Raw genomic sequence first — 26,311 nt, 5'->3', positions numbered from 1 at the left:
GCTGGCCTAGAATTCACAGAGATCCGCTTGCCTCTGCTTCCCAAGCGCAGGGACTAAACTGGTGGGCCACCGTTCCTGGCTCTGTTTTAGGAATTTTAAGTTCCCAAGAAAAATATCAGTCAAGCACATGGGTATCGCTGTTTGGGGAAGGATGCGGGAGTGTGGCTTAGTGACAAAGCCTGTACCTTATGTTCTGACCTCACCAGTGCTATCCAACACACACACACACACACACACATACACACACACACACACACACACACAAGGTTTGCCTGCTTAAATCCTCTACCGTCCAAACACACTTAATTCTTTAAAAAGCTTTTTGAGGGTTGAGGGTGTCGCATACTGTAGGTCCTGGCTTCAGTGGGAGGGGACTTCCCTCTCATCTTGCCTCGAACACACAAGGGTATGAAAGTCTCACGGGAATTTGTTATTAAAATGCCTTGCTGTTGTGGATATGAATACAGTTATGTTCTATTATCTTTTAAATGATAATCATAATACTATTCAAAGTTTGAACGAAACAGTCTGTCTTTATTTTGCTCTTTAAAAAAACAGAACAAGTCCAAAAAAAAATTGGTGGGGACCGGAGAGATGGTTCAAGTGGTTAAGAATACCGCGGCTCTTTGGGAGGACCCAAGTTCAGTTCCCAGCGCCCATGACCCGGGACTCACCACTGCCTGTTAACGCTGGCTCTGCATACTTCCGGACTTCACACGAACCCACGCTCACATGTGCACACACTAACAGAGACACACGAATATACACACAATTAAAATAATAAAAATTTAAAAATTGACAAAAGCTGTAAGAATAATAGCCATGCGTCCGTCCTACCTGAGGGTCTCCACATCCACAAATGCCTTGTCTCTTCAGTCGGTAATCACAAGCAAGCTGTGCGCTTTCAGTTCCAGTGGTATTTCAAAACGTTTTTAATTAAACAAGTCCATTTAACAGCTATCCTTTTCATAAGTGCTCTTTCCAAATTTCACATCGCATCACATAGCTGTTGCTTGCGGTTTTCAGCTTTACAGATGTGTATGATCCACGGAAAAAGGTGAGTGTGACATTTTCCTCTGCAACAGACACAAGGTTTTTCCTGGTGCTGCAATAATACGATTGGGCTCTAGGCGCCGCTGTTGACCAACCAGGAAACCGGAGGACAAAGCTATTGAGTCCTGCTCCGAACTTCCACCGCACAAAGCGGACAGGATGGACACTCACGCATCCTAATTCTGGCAGAGGAAAAAAAAAAAAACCTCCGTTCGCTTTGGAATACATTTTGGATGCGGGAAGCCCGGAACCTCGTAGACACAAAAGCTGAATCAGAAGAAAATAAAAAACAAACCGGAGCAAGACCCTCACGGAGCAGCGCTCACACCCGGACATGACGAATCAGCCTCGGCGCCGGGAGCGCAGCGGGCTGGTCCCGCTGTGCATTTTCCTGGGGTCCTTGCTGACCTTGGGGACCGGGCAGATCCGATACTCGGTGCCAGAAGAGACAAACATAGGCTTCTTCGTGGGCAACGTCTCCAAGGACCTGGGGCTGGAGCCCCGCGAGTTGGCGGGGCGCGGGGTCCGCATCGTCTCCAGAGGAAAGACGCAGCTTTTCTCGCTGAGCCCGCGAGGTGGCAGCCTGGTCACCGCGGGCAGGATAGACCGCGAGGAGCTCTGTGATACGCTGCCCTCCTGCTTGCTGAACCTGGAGATTCTCGTGGAGGACACCCTGAAGATTTACGGAGTGGAGGTGGAAATAGTGGACATTAACGACAACGCCCCCAGCTTCCAGGAGGAGGAGGTAGAGATCAAAGTCAGCGAGCATACAAGTCCCGGATCGCGATTTCCGCTTCCTAAAGCTAGAGATCCCGACGCGGGGGTGAACGCCCTCCAGAGCTACCAGCTCAGCCCGAGCGGGTACTTTTCCCTGCAGGTGAGGGGCGGGACGGATGGGGACAAGAATCCAGAGCTGGTGCTGGAGGAAGGCCTGGACCGGGAGAAGGAGCCGGCTCACCACCTCCTGCTCACCGCCTCCGACGGCGGAGAGCCCACCCGCCAGGGCTCGGTTCCCATTCGCGTGGTGGTGCTCGACGTCAATGACCACGCCCCCAAGTTCGCGCAGTCCGTGTACAGAGTGAGCGTTCCTGAGAACCTCAGCTCCGGAACTCGCGTGCTCGTGGTCAACGCCACAGACCCGGATGAGGGTACCAACGGGGAAGTGACGTACTCGTTCCGGAAAATGAAAAGCAAAGCTTCTGAAATATTTCAGTTGAATCCTCGAACTGGAGAAGTTCTAGTCGGAAAGCCTCTGGATTTTGAAAAGTATAGATTCTATGAGATGGAAATTCAGGGCCAAGATGGTGGCGGGCTGCTGAGCACCGCCGCGCTGTTGGTCACGGTCGTGGATGTGAACGACAACGCTCCGGAGATAACTGTCACCTCCTCCACTAACTCGGTGCCGGAAAATTCTCCTTCGGGGACGGTAATTGCCCTTCTAAACGTTCAAGATCAAGATTCCGGAGAAAACGGTCAGGTCTCTTGCTTCATTCCCGATGGCCTTCCTTTCAAGTTAGAAAAGACGTACGGGAGTTACTATAAACTGATAACCAACGGAGAGCTGGACCGGGAGCAGGTGGAGAGCTACAATATTACCTTGACCGCCAAAGATCAGGGAAGGCCGCCCCTGTCTACAGAAACTCGCCTCCTGCTGAGAGTGGCGGATGCCAACGACAACCCTCCAGTTTTCACCCACTCCTCCTACTCGGCCTACATTCCCGAAAACAACCCCAGAGGCTCTTCCGTCTTCTCCGTGACCGCCGTGGACAGGGATAGCAGGGAAAACGCCCAGGTCACGTACTCTCTGGCTGAGAACACAGTCCAAGGCACACCTCTGTCCTCTTACGTTTCTATCAACTCGGACACGGGTGTGCTGTATGCCCTGCAGTCCTTCGACTACGAGCAGTTCCAAACGCTGCAGCTGGGCGTGACGGCCAGCGATAACGGCGACCCTCCGTTAAGCAGCAACATTTCGCTGACCCTGTTCGTGCTGGACCAGAACGACAACACTCCGGAGATCCTGTACCCTTCTCCCCCTACCGACGGCTCTACCGGGGTGGAGCTGGCGCCCCGCTCTGCAGAGCCCGGTTATTTAGTGACCAAGGTGGTGGCGGTGGACAGGGACTCCGGGCAGAACGCCTGGCTCTCCTACCGCCTGCTCAAGGCCAGCGAGCCGGGGCTCTTCTCGGTGGGGCTGCACACGGGCGAGGTGCGCACCGCCCGTGCCATGATGGACAAAGATGCCCTCAAGCAGAGCCTCGTGGTCACTGTGCAGGACCACGGCCAGCCTCCCCTCTCGGCCACCGTCAAGCTCACCGTGGCGGTGGCCGACAGCATCCCCGACGTCCTGGAGGATTTGGTTAGCCTGGAGTCTCCCGCTGACCCGGAAGACTCAGGCCTCACCCTCTACCTAGTAGTGGCCATCACCGCGGTCTCCTGCGTCTTCCTCCTCTTCGTCGCGGTTCTGCTGGCTCTCAGGCTGCGGCGCTGGCACTCAGCGCGTCTGCTCCAGGCCGCCAGCGGATTGGCTGGCGTGCCTCCTTCGCACTTTGTGGGCGTGGACGGGGTGCGCGCTTTTCTCCAGAGCTATTCCCACGAAGTGTCGCTCACTGCAGACTCGAGAAAGAGTCACCTGATCTTCCCACAGCCCAACTACGCAGACACGCTCATCAGCCAGGAGAGCTGTGGGAAAAGCGAGCCTCTCCTGATAGCTGAAGACCCAGCTACCGGTTTAGGCAAATGTGACCCGTCAGATGGTCAGGTGAGATAGATATTTCTTTGCCTCCCAACTGTTGCTGTTTCGGCACAAGTCTTGAAGGGGCTTTTACTGAGCTGGTTATGAAAATTAGGCTTTGGTGGGTGTCATTAGTTCCTACATATTAGAACACTACCCGTTGGTTTGTGTGATTCACTATTATCAGATTAATTTTTTCAGAAGTGCTTTATCAAAGTCAAAACACTTGCGTATCTTTTTATTCTGTAGGGCTATATTAATTATCTCCGCTTGCTTTGTAGTGAGTTAGCTTCACCATTGTTCGTCTGTGATCACGATTGATGGCTATCCATGTAAACTAATGATTCAATTTGATGAATCACAGATTTTATTTCAGTTTCACGGTGTCTCTATAGTCTGCCGTGATTTGCTGAGAGAAGGCTTTGTTGGGAGAGGAAATGCAGAGCCATTTTCTTACACTTTCTATCCATCACTACTGTGAATTCACTAGATTGTTCTGAAGAAAAGCGAGGCTGCTGAGCCTTCGTCGCTTCCTTTTATTTCTTTACTGTAGTGTTGCATAGAATAGTTTTCCTTGTTTTTTTTTTCTTGCTCTTTTTCTATTTTTCCTTTCCTTTTTCAATGCTTTTTAGTGTAACAAATTCACATTCAGAGACGATTTTAGCCCATGGTTCTCAAAAAGTTTTAAATTTAGATTTGTTTGCATGGTTTGTAAAGACTAGAAATGAGAGTGGGTATTTGAGTTGTATAAATGACTAATGTAGGGCTGGAATATAGTTGGGTGATCATGTGCTTAGCATGTGCCAGGCTCTTGGTGCAACCCTTAGGATCCCTGGGTGTGGAAGACTGACTTGGCTTGTGCTCATCTGTCCATGCAGTCCTCCTCCTCCTCCTCCTCCTCTTCATCATCTTCATCTTCTTTTCTCTGGCCATCTAGGAGTCTTCAAATCTTTCCTTTTCCCCCTTAAGTTTATCTTGTACTATTCTTTTTTTTCAAGACAGGGTTTCTCTGTGTAGCCTTGGCTGTCCTGGACTCTCTTTGTAGACCAGGCTAGCCTCGAACTCTCAGAGATCCACCTGCCTCTGCCTCCCTGAATGCTGGGGTTACAGGCATGCACCACCACACCTGGCCATTTTGTGCTACATGTAAGCATATTCAATTGTTGTAATCAGAAAAAAATAGCAAGTGCTGTTGAAGCTTTGATATAGACCCAACAATGTGCACATTATCTGAGGTAAAGGCAGACAGGGAAAAGAGACTCACCCAGAAGATTCCATCACAGGGATCACTTTATAATCAAACTCCATATTCTTATGTCACTTCTAGAGATTTGCTTCAAATCACTTACACATTAATATTTCCTTTCAAGCTTATGATTCTCATTTAGGAGTTTGATCTTGATATAATTTATTATAAATTTGGTAATTGCACACATTTTTTTTCAACTGCTGGAAAGAGAATTCTTTCTCACAGAGACTTAAATTCATCTTGAAGCCAAGAAAAGCATTTGAGTGTTTTGAGTAGCATTTATGCTTACGGAATTCCAAACTCAGAAGAAAAAGGGAAATTAAAAAAAAAAAAACATTAGAACTAGATTATTCAAAATGCCACAGGCTGTTTGATTGGTAAGGAGAGGTCGCTCTGTATTACAAAGCACAATCTAAACTTGTTGGCGGCTGTTAACCAAGCTCTTGAAGAAGAAAAAAGGTTGGCTCTGAAAGTTGATTTGCAAGTCACAGAGATTCAGTTAGGGTGCAACATATAGTTTGTTTAAATAAAAGGATAAAAAATGCCCTGCCATATCGTCGTGAAGTTCTGAATGGTGACTGAACACTTAACAATCCTTGTAATGCATCTCTATTAAAACTGAAAATAATTTGTGTCATTGACCATTTCTATTTCAAATGTGCCCTAAGTAGTTTTGAGTTCCCCTCCTCTGCTAATTATGCATGTGTCAAACTGAAGGTGATACATGGTGTCATTTCACCACTGTCAAGTTTTCCCATACCACTTGGTGGGGCTATCTTTCCACGTGGTTTTGAGAAAAACGTGGCTGTTTCTTCCACTGTGAGTTTCCTCTGATTAGAAATGACAAGCCTTTTAATCTGTCGTCACTGGGTTAATAGTTGTGCTACAGATCCGATCTGAGGAGCTTTGTTCAACAGCAACACTGGAAAATAGAAAAATTCTAAACTCGTAAGTTCCTTTGTTCCTGTGGCCCAACGTAGTAGTTCTGCATACCTCATCCCGTAGAGTCTGCAAAGGATTCTGACTGCAATTTTATAAATGGACTCTGGGCGCCGCTGCTGTCCAATTCGATGCAAGAGCTGACTGCGGCTCTACCCGTTGAAATTGTGTACATTCACGGAAGGCTTAAAGAGAGGGGGGACTGCTTCGCAAATCAGATTAGAGGCTGTGATAGCCTCAAACTTGGAGCCTTTCGGTTTTCTTCCCGGTGGAAGTGGTTTGTGAAGCCTCTTGCCTTCACACCAGGGACACAGGAAGGATGGAGCGCAGCATCAAGCCAGGGAGCAGGATCCCGTGGAGGCAAGTACTCCTTCCTTTCTTGCTGCCTTTGTTCCGCGCAGCGCTCACTGAGCAAGTCCGGTATTCTATTCCGGAAGAAATGGCCATGGGCTCGGTTGTGGGGAACCTCGCTGAGGACCTGGGGCTGCCTGTTGGGGACTTACTAACTCGAAAGCTCAGAGTTATCTCAGAGAAACCGTACCTTTCTGTGAACCCTGAGAACGGGAACGTGGTTGTGAGCGACAGAATAGATCGAGAGTTAATCTGCTTCCAGAGCCCTCTGTGTGTCCTGCCCTTAGAGGTTGTGGTGGAAAAGCCCCTAAACGTTTTTCACATCAGCGTGGTGATAGAAGATGTAAATGATAACCCTCCCCGTTTTCTCCAAAAAAGTATTGTTTTACAAATCAATGAACTTGCAATTCCAGGCACTAGGTTTGGCCTGGAATCTGCCGTAGACGCAGATGTAGGACGGAACTCTCTCCAGAGTTACCAGCTCAGTTTGAATGAGCACTTCTCTCTGGCGGTGAAGGACAAGACTGAAGGCAAGGATGCCCCGGAATTGATGCTGGAGAAGCCTCTGGACAGGGAAAGGCAGAGCACCCACCTCCTGGTCCTGACAGCAGTAGATGGCGGACAGCCAGTTCTAACGGGCACCGTTCAGATTCTAATTGAGGTCACCGATGCCAATGATAACCCCCCAGTGTTCAGCCAAAGCGTCTACAAAGTTAGCCTTAGGGAGAATGCACCCCCAGGCACGCCCGTGCTGGTGGTGATGGCCACCGACCAGGATGAGGGCGTCAACGCCAAAGTCACCTACTCCTTCAAATCACTAGGAGAAGAGGTCAGAAATAAGTTTATCCTAGATCATCAAACTGGAGAAATTAAATCCGAAGGCCCTATAGACTTTGAAACCAAGAGGATTTACACCATGAACATCGAGGCCAAGGATGGCGGAGGCATGGCCACAGAGTGTAAAGTTATAATAGAAATTCTCGATGAAAACGACAATGCCCCAGAAGTGGTTTTTACTTCGGTGTCCAATTCTATAACCGAGGATGCAGAACCGGGGACAGTGGTGGCTCTGTTCAAAACATACGATAAAGATTCAGAAGAAAATGGGAGAGTGGCGTGCTCCCTAAAAGAAACGGTTCCTTTTAGAATTGAGTCTTCTGCCAGTAATTACTATAAGCTTGTAACAGATGGGATCCTGGACCGGGAGCAGACTCCAGAGTACAACGTCACCATCACCGCCATGGACAGAGGCAAGCCACCTCTCTCCTCCAGCACAAGCGTCACTCTGCACGTGGGAGACGTCAACGACAACGCGCCGGTTTTCCACCAGGCCTCCTACTTGGTCCACGTGGCTGAGAACAACCCGCCCGGAGCCTCCATCGCTCAGGTCAGCGCCTCCGACCCGGACTTGGGGCCCAACGGCCTCGTCTCCTACTCCATCCTGGCCAGCGACCTGGAGCCCGAATCGCTGTGGGCCTACGTGAGCGTGAACGCGCAGAGCGGGGTGGTGCTCGCGCAGCGCGCCTTCGACCACGAGCAGCTGCGCTCCTTCCAGCTGACCCTGCAGGCGCGCGACCAGGGCTCGCCCGCGCTCAGCGCCAACGTGAGCGTGCGCGTGCTGGTGGGCGACCGCAACGACAACGCGCCGCGCGTGCTCTACCCCGCGCTCGAGCCCGACGGCTCCGCGCTCTTCGACATGGTGCCGCGCGCCGCCGAGCCCGGATACCTGGTCACCAAGGTGGTGGCGGTGGACGCGGACTCGGGACACAACGCCTGGCTGTCGTACCACCTGCTGCAGGCCAGCGACCCCGGGCTCTTCAGCCTGGGGCTGCGGACCGGCGAGGTGCGCACGGCGCGTGCGCTGGGCGACAGGGACCCGGCCAGGCAGCGCCTGTTGGTCGGGGTGCGCGATGGTGGACAGCCGCCGCTCTCGGCCACCGCCACGCTGCTCCTAGTGTTCGCCGACAGCCTGCAGGAGGCCCTGCCGGACCTCAGAGAGGACCCTCAGTCCCCGGACCCGCAGGCCGAGCTGCAGTTCTACCTGGTGGTGGCCCTGGCCTTGGTTTCTGTGCTCTTTCTTTCCGTCGTGACCGTGGCCGTCGCGCTCCGCCTTCGGCAGTCCCACAGTCCTGCTGTCTCCTGTTTCCAGTCTGGCTTCTGCTGTGAAGCGAGATCAGGGGCTTCTCTCCACTACAGTGAGGGGACTCTGCCTTATGCCTACAATCTCTATGTCGCCTCCAATTGTCAGAAAACGTCTCAGTTTCTTACTTTGACGCCAGAAATGGTCCCTCCGCGAGACCTTGCTATGGAAGCGCCTGTGGCAATGAGTGGCACCGAGGAGAATAACAAGATAGTCTCTGAGTCTATCGCTTCTACCCATGTGAGTTTCAGTGAGCCTTTCATGTGAAAATTGTTTAATTTTCTAATTCTTTTGGAAAGATTATTCATTCATTCATTTCGAGACAGGGTCTCTCGACGTAATCTTACTTGTCCCGGAACTCACTGTGTAGCCAGGCTGACCTTGAACTCACAGAAATCCTCTTGTTTCTGCCTCTACCACGCCCGGCTTTGAAAAGATCTGAAAGCACATTACATCCACAATCGCCTGTTTGTTTTGCTTGCACAATCTCAGTTCTTTCCTGTCTTTTCTCTATGAGGCGCTAACTGCACCATTTGGCTTCAAGGATTTTGAAATATTTTATCCCTGTATGTCAAAACTCAGAACTTAGAAGTATTATGAGACACTGCCATTACTAATTTGTGTGTGTGTGCGCGCGCGCATCTGTACGCACGCACTCACCCTGTGGGGTTCAGAGGAAGTCAGTTCTCTATTTCCACCATCCGGGTTCCAGGGATTGAACTCAGATCCAATTAGGCTTGGCAGCAAGCACCTTTGCTGGCTTTACCAGCTCCTTTACTGGCAATCTCTCAACGGTCCTACTCAAATATTTTAAATTGATCTATACTTTTTACTTTCTGTGGTTGTTTTTTGGAGATCAATATCTTTGAACTTTTAAGGCTTTTCTTTATTAATTATAAATTGAGAAATAATATGTAAAAAGGGTTCCAAATACGATGTGGTAATAATTTGATAATTTGGTAATCGTATTCAGATATATTAGGGTTTTTTTTTTTTTCGGTTTAGTTTGGTTGGTTCAGTTTTTTGAGACAGGGTTTCTCTATGTAGCCTTGACTGTCCTGGACTCACTTTGTAGACCAGGATGGCCTTGAACTCAGAGCAATCCACCTGCCTCTGCCTCCCTGAGTACTGGGATTAAAGGTGTGTGCAATGACCAGCTATATTAGGGTTTTTTTATAATATCATATTTCTGTCTGATCTTTTCACACAAATAAGTTTTCTTCTTATGTTATTTTATATTTTATGGCTACCCCTCTAGTCGGCAAAGTTAGAGAGTTTATACTTAAGCATTGGAGATAGCTAAGGACCACTGTCCAGCAGCCATCACCAAAAAGTGCAGGTTCTCAAATACAGTTTCTAGAGACATGAACTAAGTATGGGCGATCATCTCTGAGTATCTCTTCTATGTTCGGATGTGCTTCTAAATGTAGGACCAGTAGTTCTCAGTTATTAAAGTTATCCAGGAGGTGAGTTTATAGTATTCTTCAGGTTACTAATTTTCTTTTACTAAGTCTTTCTCAATGCCAAAAGTCCTTTTGCAATACAATACATCTATATATTTGTATAGCACTATCTCAGTTCCAATTAATGCAAGTTGGGATCTTTTCACTGACTCTAAAGGTGTTAATACATCGTCACGACCAACCGCTACAAAAGAATCTGATAACTAGCGTCTCACTTTTGGTTTCTGTTTTACCGTGAAATTTTGCTTTTTCAGTATTTAAATTCCAACTTGTTACAGTAGTCCTTCCCTTTAAGAAATTTCAAGAAATCTATTGAAATTTTTGTCTTATTGAGAAAAATGGGACAACTATTTTCAATAATTCAAGGAAGTGGATTTGTGGGGAATAAAATGCTCACTGAATTGTCCACTACTGTTGAGTCTGTTTCCATCGTCATTTGGAACAGTAGGTGGAGCTATTTCTGGTACATGACCCAAAAATCCTCTCCCAGAGTTCACGGCTGTGTAGGAATTGGTTCGGCCTCTGAGCGCCGCTGTTCACCAACCGGGGAGCAAAAGACAGGGAAGCCCTGCTCGCTCTGCGTGCGCCTAAAGCACAGGGCAGAGAGATTGAGACAAAACACCTCTCCCAGGAAACTGGCCTGGGGGAGGGGGGCAGCCCCACCTCCTAACCGTCGGGCTCCGAGGACTGAAAAGCGGATTCTGGTTTAAGTGGTCAAAGGCAGAACTGGAAATAATGCTCAAGTGACAAAGATCTCCGTGCTCCGGGACTGCAAAGGGCTGGTCTTCCTGGGAGTCTTCCTCGGGATGCTGCGGAAGGCCGGATCCACCCAGATCCGCTATTCAGTTCCCGAGGAGCTGGACAAAGGCTTCTTCGTGGGCAGCATCTCCAAGGACCTGGGGCTGGAGCCCTGCGAGCTGGCGGGGCCCGGGGTCCGCATCGTCTCCAGAGGTGGGGCTCAACTCTTCGCTCTGAACTCTCGAAGCGGCAGCCTGGTCACCGCGGGCAGGATCGACCGGGAGGAGCTGTACGCGGGGTCCACCGAGTGTCAATTAAACCTAGAGGTTCTGGTGGAAGACAAGGGGAAGATATACGGGGTAGAAGTCGAGGTGCGAGACATTAACGACCACGCTCCCTCCTTCCGCGAAAGCGAATTGGAAATCAAAACGAGCGAAAGCGCCGCCACCGGGATGCGGTTCCCTCTTCCCCACGCTTGGGACCCGGACGTCGGGAAGGACGCCCTTCAGAGCTACCGGCTGAGCCCGAACGTGCACTTCTCGCTGGAGGCGCGGAACGGGGCTGAGGGCAGCAGGTACCCGGAACTGGTGCTGGAGCGCGCGCTGGACCGCGAGGAGGCGGCGGCGCACCCCCTGGTCCTCACCGCCTTCGACGCAGGGGCGCCAGCCCGCAGCGGGACGACGCGCGTGCGCGTGACGTTGGTGGACGCCAACGACAGCGCGCCCGAGTTCGCCCGGTCCGAGTACCGTGCGAGCGTGCTGGAGAACGTGGCGGCGGGCGCTCGGCTGCTGCGCATCCACGCCGCCGACCCCGACCAGGGAGCCAACGCCCCCGACGTGGCCATCACATTCCTCTTCAGCTCCGTTCTGGAAAACGCTCCCCGAGGGACTCTGATCGCCCTTCTAGACGTCAAGGACCGAGACTCGGGGGGTGGGGGAACGGACGGGTCGTCTGCTCCTTCCGGGAGGGTCTGCCCTTTAGACTGGAGAGATCTTACGGGAGCTACTACAGCCTAGTCACGGACGCGGTCCTAGACCGAGAACGGGTTCCGAGCTACAACATCACGATGACCGCAGCCGACGGGGGCAGTCCGCCGCTGGCCACCCACACCCACCTGTCGCTGACCGTAGCCGACGCGAACGACAACCCGCCCGTTTTCCCCCAGGCCTCCTACTGGGCCTCCATCCCGGAGAACAACCCCAGAGGGGCCTCCATCGCGTCCGTCGCCGCCCACGACTCCGACCGCGACGAGAACGCCCAGGTCACCTACTCCCTGGCGGGGGACACCCGCCAGGGCGTCCCCCTGTCCTCCTACGTCTCCATCAACGCGGACACCGGCGTCCTGTTCGCACTGCGCTCCTTTGACTACGAGCTGTTCCGAGACCTTCAGCTGCGAGTGTCGGCGCGGGACAGAGGGGACCCGTCGCTCAGCAGCAACGCGTCCCTCAGCCTGTTCGTGCTGGATCGGAACGACAACGCTCCCGAAATCCTTTACCCTGCTCTCCCTACCTACGGCTCTACCGGGGTGGACCTGAAGCCCCGCTCAGCGGAGCCTGGCTATCTGGTGACCAAGGTGGTGGCGGTGGACAGGGACTCCGGGCAGAACGCCTGGCTGTCCTACCGCCTGCTCAGGGCCAGCGAGCCAGGGCTCTTCTCGGTGGGGCTGCACACGGGCGAGGTGCGCACGGCTCGGGCCCTGACGGACAGGGATGCGCTCAGGCAGAGCCTCGTCGTGGCCGTGCAGGACCACGTCCAGCCCCCCCTCTCTGCCACTGTCACGCTCACTGTGGCGATCGCCGACAGCATCCCCAACGTCCTGGCGGACCTGGACAACCTAGAGTCCCCTTCCGTCTCCGAAACCTCAGGGCTCTTGCTCTGTCTGGTGGTGGCCGTAGCGGCGGTCTCCGGCGTCTTCCTGGTCTTTGTTCTGGCGCTGCTGGCGCTCAGGCTGCGGCGCTGGCACTCACTGCGCCTGCTCCGGGCTGCGGGCCCGGGATTGGCTGACGCGCCAGCCTCCCACTTTGTGGGCGTGGACGGGTGCAAGCTTTCTTACAGATCTAGTCGCCCGAGGTCTCGCTCACCGCGGGTTCCCGAAAGAGTCCCTTGATCTTCCCGCAGCCCAACTGTGCAGACACGCTCATCAGCCGGGAGAGCTGCGAGAAGAGCGAGCCTCTCTCGTTACCGGGCGATTCGGTATTTTCTAAAGATAACCATGCATTAATTCAGGTGAGTCCGTTCTGAGAATGGGGCAAACTATCATAGATGATATAGATGATTCATGGGTGTTTGAAATTGATAAAGCAATTGTCAACAAATTGGTATGTACCTGACAGCCAACAACAACAACCTAGTCGCCTTGTTTGGCTTAAAAGATACATTAACACAGTATTGTCACACGATATTTAAACAATTTCTACTTTATATTGCCCTATAATTTGGTAGCTTAGTTCATCAACGACACGTTTAATTATCTTACTTTTCGGTCATGAAGCAGCTTTGTGTCTGTTTATCTGGTAAGAATGCAGGCGTTGTGAGCGTAACTTAGAACTCAGTGGTAGCACGCTTGGCTAGCATGTACAGAGAAGAGACCCTGGGTGCGATCCCCAGTGAAGGCTGAGGGAACACAAATTCCGCTAGAGTGAAGAAACGGAATTCAATGGAAAGTACGGTTGCTTTAAAAAAAAAATTTTTTTTTTTTAAAGAGAAAAAACCTTGTCTGGGGATTGAACCGAGCTAAACACTTCGTCCCTAGGCTACATCCTTAGCCTCAATAGAGTGACCTTTCATTACATTTTAATCTGCTTGTTAAGTCATATGATGCTTTTAATGCCTTTTAAATAGTACTATTTCTGGTCATTAGGGATAAATGCATATATTAAAAAGTTATATACGTATATTTTAAAAGTTATTTGTAGCGCCAGGCATGGTGGCACATGCCTTTAATCGCAGCACTCTGGGAGGTAGGGGCAGGCAGATCGCTGTGAGTTCCAGGCTAGCCTGGTCTACAAAGCTAGTCCAGGATAGCCAAAGCTACACAGAGAAACTCTGTTTCCAAAAAACAAAACAAAACAAAAGTTATTTGTACGTGTGTGTTTGTGTTTGTATGAGTATATATACACATACAGATGCTGGGTGAGGGAGCTCGGCGTTCTCTATCATTTTCCTATTCTTTTGAGGCAAGGTCTTTCCCTGAACCCAGGGCTGGAAGCCCCATAGTCCTGCCTCTAACCTCTGTAGGGAGCAGTCCTTTCCCGGTTCACAGCACCTGAAATCCAAACTCCCAGTGCTCGTGACTCACAGCAGATACTGTAAACTCCTGTGCATCTCTTTGCCTCTGTACTTAGACTTCCTTGGTGTGAGTAATTTCATGTTTTTGTCTTCCAAGTACGGTGAATACACACTTGAAATTTTTCTCAATTATACGAGTTATGTGTTGTAATTATGAAGGACTGTAATGGTATTTTGTCTGTTACACACACCTAGGTAGTACAGTATGTATAAGAAGAAGTTAAACATTCCTTCTACCCACTTAACCTGCACGAATGATACACAAAATACCCAGAATTTGCCAATGTAGCACAAGCATGAGTTACATTTGCCATTTACACAGTGAAGGATTTTTTTTTTGTAGAAATATCTTTAAATTTTAAATGTTTTGAACGTATTTTTTGTTCTGAAGAAACTTTCCCAGTAGTATATTCTTCCTTCACTAAACTTCCCCTTTTACACACAGAAATTTTTCTAGAAAGGGTAGGTCCTAAGTGTTTCCTTAGAACTAGTTTTTTCTATTTATATGCTGCCTATCTATTAAAAACATAATAACTGGAATCCAAATTTATAAAAGAGACTACTGAAATTTAGAGAAAGATAGGTAATCAAAAAGGTAAACAAAACTGCCTCCGAAATAAAGCGAGATTCAAACGTCATCTTATGTGTCTTGACAAGCAAGACCAAAAAAAGTTTTTAAAAATAAAAAGTATAGATTGTGTTGTTCTGCTCATGTGATTCTTTTTAAGGAAGTATTTAAGCCTGTATAAAAAGATAAATTTTATCCAGGGCTGGTACTAGAGGCCTACAATACTAACCCCAGGTACCCATGAGGCTCAGGTAGGATGACAGCAGGTTTAAAGTCATCTCAAAATAAAAGGTCAACAGAGGGCTGAGGTTGTAGCTTAGTGGAAAAGCTATTGTGTTACATGCACAGGGCCCTAGTTGGTTAGCTTCAGTCCCTAGAACTGCAAAAACAAACAAACAAACAAACAAATAGCAAGTAATTCGAATTTACATTAAGTTATAAATAAAATGAACTAAGTACAGTGTTCTGTAATTAACACCGAAGAAAAGAGGGCAGTGTGTCCCCTCTTGTGGAAATTCAGAAAGTGTCCACAATGTAGTTCACATGTGGTGGGCAACACTAAATGAAAAGTGTTATTAACAAACAATTATTTTAAAACTTAAGCTAATGGTGTTGATCTCTGCCTATTAACTCAGTTTTAGGGACAAATTCTGGGTGTTGTGTCATAAGTAGCAATGAGTCTTAGACAGTATCTCAAAATCGGCAATAATTGTGTTCCCAGTTTGAGCTGGTTCGTTAAATAGTTCCAAGGTTGGAGGCTGGAGAGATGATGACCTTTACAGAAGACTCAGGTTTTGCTCTGAGCGCCTACATAGTGGGTCACAACCATTTGTAACCCAAGTTCCAGAGAATCAGATGCCCTCTTCTGACCTCCGTGGGCACCGGGCACTCACATAGCACGCAGACATAATCCGCAGGCAAAATGCTCATATACATAACACAAATCTTTACACTGTGCTCTAAGATTCCATGATACCAAGTACCCTCAGATGCATCACAGCACACAGTAGGGGTTGTGGTGGTGGTGGTAGTGGCGGGAATTGAACTAGGCACATTGCACATGCTAGGAAATGCTCTTATATATTTTCTATATGTTTTTACTTTTTACTTTGAGACCTGGTATTGCTAAGTTGCCCAGACTGGCCTTGAAATTGTCATCTTCCTGCCTCTGCCTCTTGAATAACTGAGATTACAATGATACCAAGGCCACCAACAGTAGTTTTTAACTAGATAACTTCCTAACTGGGTTGGCTTTGGCATGTTATTCAATTTGGGGGATTTCAGCAAAAACAGGGATAATAAGATCATATTTGAAATATTGTGATAAGGATGTGGAAGACTATATAAATAGTTTGGCTCATAACCTCTCATTAATTAGTAATAGCTGTTTATTTTGTGATTGACTGAAAAAAGAAAAGACATGTTTTCAATGGCAGCATACCTAGAATTCTTTGGGGGAGAGTAATAATGCTGTAACCTTCTCCAGATGACATAGTTAATACAAAGCAATACCCGTGTTTGGAAACAAAACTTCTTTTGAAATTTTTGTGCAGTTAATTTAAAAGTTTAGTTGGTGCGATGACAATGCCAGTAGTCCCACCAATCGGAAGATGGAAGCAAGATCAAGGTCATCCTCTGCTACACAGTGAGTTCAAGGCCAACTCGGGCTGTGTGAGAAAAATCAAGGCACACTCTTGATTGAGAAGCTACGTCTTAGGCCAAAAGATGGGGGGAGAGTTTTGTATGAGACAAGTCTGTGAATTCTAGCTTTTTGTGGTCTGAATAGTATAGTCTAAACAAGGAGCCCGTGGAATGGTGTGTATGCGTGTGTGTGTGTGTGTGTGTGTGTGTGTGTGTGTGTGTGTGTGTTTGAGATAGTCTCACTATCTAAGCCTGGCTGACCTGGAATTAGATATGTAAGTCAGACTGACTTCAAACTTACTATGTAGCCAAGGACGATCTTGACCTTGTGTGATCCCCCAGCCTCTGCTTTCCAGTGGTGCAATTAAAGGGACATGCTGTGCTTTAAAAGAGTTCACTTTGATGAAATATTGGGTGGTGCAGCTGGAAAATGATGACTGAAAACTGAAGGTTGGAGTTTTTCATCTTGGCTATATGAAAATGGAAGCTAATGGAGCACAGAATACCAACTGTAGCGCTGGATTATCATGGATGGTTGTTGATAATTAGGATACATGTTGGGTTGTTTTCTGAGCGTAACTGGCAATGGGTTTACATATTGACATTTCTTCTAGTTCTGGCAATGAAAGTGTGTCCGGACCTTGTCTTCCTATGTAAAAGTGAATATACATTCATTCCACTGCTAAATCAGAGGGTTCAGCTTTAATTTAAAATTTGTCATCCTGGGCCAGGTGGTGGCAAGACACACCTTTAATCCCAGCAGAAGCAGGTAGATCTCTGAGTTGGAAGCCAGCCTGGTCTACAGGGCAAGTTTCAGGACAGCCAGGGCTACACAGAGAAACCCTGTCTCAGGAAGAAAAAAAAAAGTTGTCATTCTATTGAAAATTATAGTGTAATCTGGCAGCAGAAATTCTTTCATCACTTTGCTTTGGGGGACGCATTAAAGCTACCACAGCCTACACATCTTGCTAGAACTATACAATTTAAAGATAAGTTTTCCATGAATTGGAAGGCTAATGAGTAAATATCACCACTTTCTCAATAACATGCAATTGGATATAGCTCCAGTGATAAACTGAATGATTTTGGTGAGGTGAAAGATCTACTTTTACTGCATACAAGATAACAGGTTCAACAAAAACAAATATATAGTTGTGAAAAGACATTGATCAAACGAATGATTCCATATTTTAGGAAAGAGACAGATTTACTCTTTAGTGGTACACTGTAAATTCACTCTAGGGAAACCATACTCATTGGAAAAATACCAATAGCTGGGTCTTGGGACATTCTTAATATACTGATTGTAAATGATGGCCTATGACAAAGGTAACTGGAAGCATATAAAAGCTATTTCTGGATACCAACTGGGAAGGGATGTGGATCACGAAAAGGTGAAGAAATTGTCACTGGACAAATTATTGAATCAGAAAAAAGTATAAAAGGGAGCTGGTGCCACCATTATTTTTCTCAGAGAAGTCATACAAAACTCCGCTCGTGCTTAACAGCAGTGAGGGCAAGTACAATGTCGTAGTTATCAAAGTCTCTGAAGCATCCTGCAGTACTTTCCACAGCTAACCATTCAATGAAATGAGTTGAGAGTAAAAGGGTGGTATCTTGGGAAAGAATCATAGTGCAAAATCCATAATAAAGACAACTTTCCGGCCTACCTTACAAAGCTAATGGCTAAGAGAGTTGTCAGATTTCCATAAAATTTCCATATAGTGAATCCCCTAGGACCATCTTTCTTATTTTCAGCTGAAACCATGCTAGATTTAAAAAGAAAACGTCAAAATAGGAAAAAATAAACAAGAATGTCGCCTAGTTCCCAGGTTGAGGATACAGTTTAGCGCTAGAGACCTTGTTTAGTGTGTGTGAGGCTCCAAGTTTACTCCCTATTGCAGGGAGGGAGGAACCACCCCATGTCAAGAAGATATAAAGGAGGCCATCGCTTGTCTTCATGTGCTTAAGTCTGTTACATGTGACCAGAGATATTTAAACACACTAGGAAGACTGTCCGACTACCTTTAAGCTGGGAAAGTCAGCAAAAATCAAATCAAAACAAACAAAAAGAACCTCATCTTTTACTTTGTCCTCAACACTCAAGACTCTTGCAGTTCTGTTTCTTCTGGCTGCAGTTCTAGAGAGCAGAGTCTCACTACTGACCAACATGGAAATCGGAAAGTGAGCAGATCTCTTGGCATTCCTGCCTGATGGCTCTCTAATCAGACTGACAAAGAACATCCGGAAGCAGGTCTAAAAACTGACCACGAACTTCCCTCTCTCTGCAAACCTCTTGGATCTTGAAGGAGCACATGGATACACAGGCAGAGAGCTCTGTCTCTTTTTGGCTAGAGATCGTAACTCAGAGAGTCTGAAAAGGGTCTTGTCTCTGCTGAGTCAGCGGTGAGGCTAACTGTGGAAGCGATGGTCACAGCATCTGCTGGGCTAGAGGGCACAAGGCAAGCGCTGTGTCCCTCTCAGAGCTTTTTGTCACCAGTTGTTCTCTCAGAACATCTGGCTTCAGTGGTGGCGCATTGTCAAGGTTTGCGGTCTCAGTGTCTGAAGCATATACACTTGGAAATTTTGGATCATTACAAAAAAAAAAGAAAAAAGAAAAAGAATACTTCACTCCATGAAGAAAGTTGAGACTTACTGTGAATATAAGGTGGCTTAGGAGAAGATACGTGCCCAAGATATAGGTGCTTAGAAAGTGAAGGGTGTTTTTTAATCTATTAAGTGGCCAGGCATGGTGTACATACATGCCTTTAATACCATTACTTAGAAATCAGCAGCAGGCAGCTATCGGTGAGTTTAAGGCCAGCCTGGTCTGCACAGTGAGTTCCAGGCCAGCCAGGGCAACATGAGACACTGTATCTTAGTTGGTGTTCTGTTGCTGTGAAGAGCCATCATGATCACAGCAACTCTTACAAAGGAGAGCATTAAATTGGAGCTGGCTTACACTTTCAGAGATTTAGTCCATTGTCGTCATGGCAGGGAGCATAGTGGCATGAAGGCAGACATGGTGCTGGAGCAATAGCTGAGAGTTCTAGGTCTGGATCAGCAGGCAACAGGAAGAAAGGGAAACTGGGACTGGCTTGGACTTTTGAAACCCCAAAGCCCACCCCCAGTGACACACTTCCTCCAATAAGGCCACAGTCTTTTCCAGCAATAACACACCTCTTAATCCCTCTCAAGTAGTGCCACTCCATAATGACCAAGCATTCAAATATATGAGCCCATGGGGGACATTCTTATTTAAACCACCTCACCCTGTTCCAGACACCAAATACTTTTTTTTTGCATTAGTACAAATATCTGGGATGTGAATGATAGTTCCTGTACCATTCAGCCCTAGATTTACCAGCCAGTGGTGAGATGTGCAAGAAAACCTGCTGAAGATGCTAATACTGAGCGATTTCTTAGAAAAGCATCACCTTGGGCACTACTCTGTTGTCACCTTTGTAGTAGGAAAGGCAAGTAATGGAAAGAAGTATGTTAGAGGCACCAGGCCAGCACAAGCTAGCTCTTATCATCCTTTATGGTTAACTGTCTTTAATTGTGGAGACCCACAGCAAAGTGACACCACTCAGATCCTGGTGGGAGTCAGAGCACAAGAAGAGGTACCACAGGCACCTGTGTACTGAGGCTGAGGGCCAGGGAGAATGTGGGTGCCAGTGCAGGGGCCAGGTATGTCTTTGCAGTCCAAAGTCCTCATATCCAGTTCGACCTTGATGACAACAGTGGACAGAGTAAAAACTGAACACACACACGCTGACCTTCAGCGTGCCTTAGAGATAGATAATTCAAGGTTTTGGAAGCCACAGATAGAGAAGAACTGATGGACCAGTGAACCACTGAGAAAGAAATTATAGATGATACGCCAGGTGACAGTGGACTTTAATCCAAGCACTCAGGAGATAGGAGCAGGCAGATCTCTGAGCTGAAGGCCAACCTGGTCTACAGAGCAAGTTCCAGGAGTGCTAGTGCTACACAAAGAAACCGTGTCTTGAAAAACAAAGCAAAGGAGAGAAAGAGAGAGAGGGAGAAATTATACATGATAAAGACAATGTCCCAGAAGGAATTTAAATCTGTTTACACAGTAATTTCCAAAGATCCTGAACCCGAAACAGAAACCATTCTTTTTAAAATGCAAGATTCTAATTTTGGAGATATGGGGAGAGAAGGGTCAAGAAAATATGCCTCACCACATCTTCCTCCAGTAATCACTACAAAGTTTTATGACAAAAGAGACCTTGGACAGGAGGCAGATCCCAGAGTACAATATCACTGTTACAGCCATCCATGGACAAGGCAAGCTGCTGTCTAGCACAATGTCACCCTATACATTGGGGTCAGAGATAACAGAGACAGCCTGCTTCCTATCGAGCCTGCCTGGCTGAGGTTAGCCCTTTGGAGCCTCCATTGCTCAGGTCAGAGCCTCTTATCCCAGTCTGAGTCCCAACTGCGATGTCTCCTACTCACCACCAACCAGGAGACCCTAGTGCCATGGTCGTACGTGTTGGTGAGAGCACAGAGTTTGGGTTCCTGAGCCTAGCCTCCCGGTCTCCAAGGCTGACTGCAGGCCTGGCTGACCTTCTGTTGGCCAGCTGGGGTTCAGTCTGCAGCCGCCAACAAGGGCAAGACAATCAGAGTATGTACCTTCCTCACAAGGAGTTGCCAGCCAGCCCCTGTGAGTGACTCTGCTGTGGGGGAGAGCTGCTGCCCTTAACCACCTCTGTGACATAACCTGTCTTGGCTAACATCCTCGGTGAGCACTGCCACACCTCAGCAACCCCTTGGCAAAATTGAAACCCAATTCCATCTTAATTCTAATCTGATGATTGCCTCGGTTCGCATTTCTGTGTTGCTGTTCCTGGCTGCACTAGATCCCAGGTTTTACTCCAGGGTGACTATTGGTCTAAACTGCCTCTGTGAACTCAGGGACAAGTGAAAATTCTTGGAAGCTCTACTCCTCCAGACTCAATCGAAATCTCACTGAAGGACCCTGGGTGAGGATAAGGTGTGACTGATCATTCTGACCAGTGGGAGCCAGAATTCATCCTTCTGGGCAAGAGCTTCTTGATAAAGTTTAAGTTCGGTCACACGCATATTTTTCTCGACATGGCCTCTTTCTAGTGATTTCAATGAGAAACAATTCTGGGAAAATGACTAAAGGCTTGTGGTGAAAAATGCTTGACATGGTGAGCACCGGAAGTCAGGCATGATAGGAACGGTCCATAGTATTTTGGTTACATATTTTTACACAGCATATTTAGTAATTTTACATTGATAGTCTGATTGTATTGAAATATAGATAGGGGCTAATCTTGATCTGTGCAAGATGAAAAATACAATACCTCAAAACTTGTTCATCACAATACATGACCTTTTCTATCTGAGGAAAGTCTCAGTGCACAAGGAGAGCCTGGGGCTGGAAAAACATTATCTCAGTGCTGAAGAGCAGATCTTGCTCTTGCAGAGGATGGGAGTTCATTTCCCTGCCCTCACATCTGACTACTCATAACTCCAGCCCGAGGAGATCCTACACCTCCAACGCCCTCAACTCACACAAACAAATTCACATAATTAAAAAGAAAATAAATCTTAAAAATTATCACATAACTTTTTAAGTGATAATCTGGCTGATAAAGTTCACCAACCACTTAAATAAATTTAAGAATAAGCCTCAAGGAAGTTGGTAGACCCAAAGCTTTAAAAAATTATCATTTGCTTAGCAGGTCTTCAAACAAGTGTTCCAAGTTGCTTTTCACACTGAGTCTTGTTTTTCACACTGGAATATCCACACCATTTACATGTCTGGCTGCTGTATGCTTTTCTGCTCATGTCTGTTCCGTCATCCTCTGATGGGAAGATCTTCTCTTCCTGTTTCCTGTTGAGGCTTGGGGAATGGGAATAATTCAAATGCTTGAAGTGAATTTGAGCTAGCACTTAGTGATGGGTATAGTCTGCTCCTTTAAATCGGGTGGTTCTACAAATGGATCCTGGTGGGTATTTCATTCAACTAGTACTTTACAAAACTTTAAAAAACTTACAGATTTAACATTTGCAAATAAAGTTCCGCAATGTAAGTATTTCACTACCAGTAAATTGGAATGATGTAGGGATTAGATAAAGTACACAAAGTTCAGGCTCTGATTTTTAGGGGTTTGGTTTTGGATATGAGGGGGTTGTTTTGTTTTGTTTTTAGTTTGGGGACAGGGGCTCTCTACATAGCCCTGGCTATCCTGAAACTCACTATGTAGACCAGTCTGGTCATGAACCCCCAGCTCCTGAGTGCTGGTAAAATGCAAACTCGGGAAAGCATGAAAGGAGAATTCCGGCAAATCAAAAGTCAAACAGTATTAGTAGTGAGATGTATGGAAGAGTGTCTGGTTACTAATCATAGGTTTCCTTATTGTCATGGATTCCAGGATTCCAGGGTTGCTCCATGCTGTGTCGATTTCATTATAAAATGTGACTTGTCTTTATCTCTAAAGAGGGTTAAGCAAATGAATAATTTAGCATCTTCAACCTAGAGGCTAATTCCTACCTGTGGGATCTCCTAAAGATTGGCAACAACAACAACAACAACAACAAAAAAAAAGCCTATCAACAAGTGTGCATGGCCTGAATGTGCTGGACTTGGCTTCTGTAACACCATGTTCTAGTGGCTTATAAGAAAATAAATTGTATTTCCAGGGAAAAGAAGTGTTGATTTGACAATTAGTGCTTCATTTTTATTTACTCTATTTTAAACAGATTTTACTTTTTTACCATGCCTGTAATACCAAAACTCAGGAGACTGGATGATCATCATTAGTTTGAGGTTCTGGTAGTGAATTCAAGGCCAGCCTGGGCTACAAAATGAAACTTCATCTCAACAAACAAACAAAAAAGAGCAAATCGATAAAATGGGCTTTTCCTTGTGGTATAAGATGGCTACCCACTGAGATAGAGATCAGGGTCTTTCCTATGTTTCCCAGCAACATATATTGGTAATGTCCTTCTATTTCTGATGCGTTGTTTTGGCACCACTTGTTGAAAGTAATTTCACTGAGAGGTGTGACTATTTCTATACATTGAGCTATTTTTCTATTACCTTGCCTATACTACATTTTATGAATTATTATAGCTTTATAGTAAGTCTTAGAGTCAGGTAGGTAAGTCTGCCAACACTTTTATTTCTTGTAAATATTATTTTGATAATTCTTGGTCTTAAATTTCCAAATAATTAAAACCATCTTATCAACTCCAGGTGCATAAAGCCTGCAGGGTTTTCTTACGGATTTTATTGCATCTACAGCTCTGCTGAGATGGTAGGAGACTCACCTTTAACAACATTGAGATTTGCTAATCCATGAACATGGTATATATTTCTATTTAATTAAAATTGGTAAAATTATCTCAGCTATATTTTATAGCTTTTACTGATGAGGGCATCTTAACTTTTTAAGTGATTAATATTGTTATGTGTGTTTATGAAGGCATGCATGTATGTATGTGTACCATGTATGTACCTGCTGCTCATAGAGACCAGAAGGAGGCATTATATCCCCTGTGGCTGGAATTCCAGATAGTTGTGAGCTACCTTGTGGGTGCTAGGAACCAAACCCCACTCCCCCAAAGACAGCCAGTGTTCTTAAATACTAAGCTGTTTGTTTCTCTAGTCCCTTTAACTTTTATCTTTAAATAATATATAAAAACATAAAATCTGAATACAATATTGAGGATATTGTGTGATTTTTCAATATATTTGTATTGTAAGATATTCAAATCAGGTCAAACGCATCTGTTTCCTCAAATACCATTTCTCTTGGTAAAACTTTCTCAGTCCTTTCTTCTAGCTTTTTGAAACACTGTTGTTAGCTATTGTTTCCCTAATGTGGAATAACACCACCAAACTTCTGGCTGCTATCCACCTACAATTTAGTTATCACTGATCAGCCCTTCTCTGTCTTAACCCCATTCTTCCAAGTCTTTGGTGAATACAACCTCTAACCCTTTTTGGAGACAAGATTTCACTGTGGGTCCCTGACTAGTCTGAAACTTGCTACATAGACCAGGCTGGCCTTGAACTCACTGAGATCCCCTTACCTCTGCCTTTCAGAGTTCTGGGACTGAAGTTGTATGCCAGCATGCCTGGCTCAGTTCTACTGTTAACCCCTATGAGGTCAACTACTGTAGATCTAAATATGAGTAAGATGATGTGGTGCTCCTGTTTCTGTCTGTAGCTTGTTTCACTCAACATGATTACTTCCAATCGCATCCATGTTGCCACAAATGACAATATTTCATCCTTTTGTGAGAATAGCATTCCATTTCTATATATACCATATTTTTTCTCCATCAGGTGATGAATATTTATATTATGCCCATTTCTTTACTAAGATGAAAGATTGGGTGTCTTATAAATCTTTTATTAAACTGTCTAAATGTGTGATTTTTTGTTGCCAAAATTGGTAGTTTTTAAATTTATATTCTTCTTTCTTGTTTCTGACTTACAGAAAATTACCAGTTTTGTTGTTGCAGATGCTTTAAGGCAGGGCACTATGTAGCTTAGGTTGCCCATGAATTTGCTATATAGCCCAACCAAGCCAGCTTTGAACCGAGGAAGTTAGTATTCTCCTACATCATCCTCTCAAGTTTAGAGATTACAAGCATGTACCACCATGCCTGGTAATGCTGTACATACATTTTACATGCTTTCAAAAAACAAATTGAGTAGGATACTGTATACTCATGCTGTACTATGTAACCCTAACCTGTCTCTACAAAATTTAGACTTCCATTACCATGTACAGGTTGAAACATCCCACCTAGAAACAGTAAAAATTGGTATCTGCCCAATTCTAGCAGTGGATGGATCATTAATTCATTTATATTAAGAGTACTTATTGACTCACAAGCACTAGCAAAACCCTGCCCTAAGTGACAAGGATGCAAGAAGGTAAATGGCATGATTCCTGCCTCAGTGAATGCCATTCTTTTACAAGGACTTTACAGGGGTGATAAATGCCATCAAGTAGAAATATGAAAGCAGCAATCTTATAATGAAACCAGGCCTATTCTCAAGGTCAGGGAAGGATGCAAAAAAGATTTAGAGTGAGGTCTAGGGGATTAGTAGGATTTATTGGAACAACGAGGAGAATGAAAAAAGAAATTGCCCGGCAGGACTAGCATGTATCAGAGTCTTAATACGAGAAGAACCATGTGACTCATGCCCATAAAAAGAGTTAGGGATACTGGAAATGGAACATGAGATGAAACTGACAAGAGGGACAGAACCTTGTAAATCTTATTGAAGATTCTGAATTCTGTGTTAAGTTCTTTTGCATTTGGATATTGTTAAATAGTTTCTTTTTAAGAATACAATGACAAAATATGATTCAAAATATAAAAATTACCCTGGCTCTTGTGTGGAGATGTCATCTATGAGGTACAAACTGGGGGGCTCATAGGGAACTCTGGCAATATTATTAGTAAATAGTGCTGGAGTGCTTGGGAGATGGCTCAGATAGCCAAACAAATGCAATGACCCACGTTCAAACCCCCAAACTAACTTAAAAGGCCATATTTAGTAGTGCGCAACCCCAGCACTCCTTCAGTGAGATTGATGGCGGAAAGAGAATGGCCTGGAAGACAGACAGTCAGCTGGCCTGGAATATGCAGTTCCGTAGCACAAATAAAAGGGAAACATGCCTAAACAAGATGGAAGGTGAGAACAGACTCCCCAAAGTTGTCCTCCGATCTCCACGCAAGCAATATAACACCTACATGCTTACACACACACACACACACACACGCACGCACGCATGCACCCACATATACACTCATGTGCATCCCACACGTGCAGTGATGCTGGTTTATATGAAAAAAGGATGTGGAGTGGACATAAATGAATGATCTGGGCACGGTGGCTCACACATTTAATCCCAGCACTTGTGAGGCAGAGACAAGTGGATCTGAGTTCAAGAACAGCTAGGACTACACAGAGAAACCCTGTCTCGAAAAAAAAAAAAAAGAGTAGATTGGGATGTGTTTAGGAAGTAGGTTCAATAAGGCAATGTTGGAGTAGGCAGTTGTGCACTCTACAAGGGCAGGGGCTGTTTTGTTTATTACTGTCTTCTTTAGTGTCTGAAATGTT

General features: G+C 46.1%; 2 protein-coding genes across 16 annotated transcripts in view; both read left to right on the top strand.

The window, feature by feature from the left end:
* LOC110557101 (protocadherin gamma-C4) overlaps window positions 1-26,311 on the top strand; it is a 188,042-nt gene that overhangs the window by 98,429 nt on the left and 63,302 nt on the right. Inside the window, exon 2 of one of the 15 annotated variants that reach the window (XM_060377398.1) lies at window positions 559-1,375. The exons of 13 other annotated variants lie outside the window; for them this stretch is intronic. In XM_060377398.1, coding sequence (XP_060233381.1) covers window positions 559-687 — 129 coding nt within the window. In that variant the 3' untranslated portion in view covers window positions 688-1,375. Of the gene's footprint in view, window positions 1-558; window positions 3,815-26,311 lie in introns of those variants that run through there. One more of the 15 variants, XM_021651249.2, reaches the window with a different exon arrangement.
* On the top strand, window positions 8,717-24,492 carry LOC110557095 (protocadherin gamma-A12-like). Its single transcript, XM_060377399.1, is given in 3 exon segments — window positions 8,717-11,599; window positions 11,602-12,703; window positions 12,706-24,492. Coding segments are annotated over 3 exon segments (2,169 nt in total). The 5' UTR covers window positions 8,717-10,735; the 3' UTR covers window positions 12,909-24,492.

Source organism: Meriones unguiculatus, chromosome 2, assembly GCF_030254825.1.
Source record: "Meriones unguiculatus strain TT.TT164.6M chromosome 2, Bangor_MerUng_6.1, whole genome shotgun sequence".
Taxonomy (NCBI): domain Eukaryota; kingdom Metazoa; phylum Chordata; class Mammalia; order Rodentia; family Muridae; genus Meriones; species Meriones unguiculatus.
The sequence above is the reverse complement of the archived record's forward strand: the minus strand, read 5'-3'. Positions and strand labels throughout refer to the sequence as shown.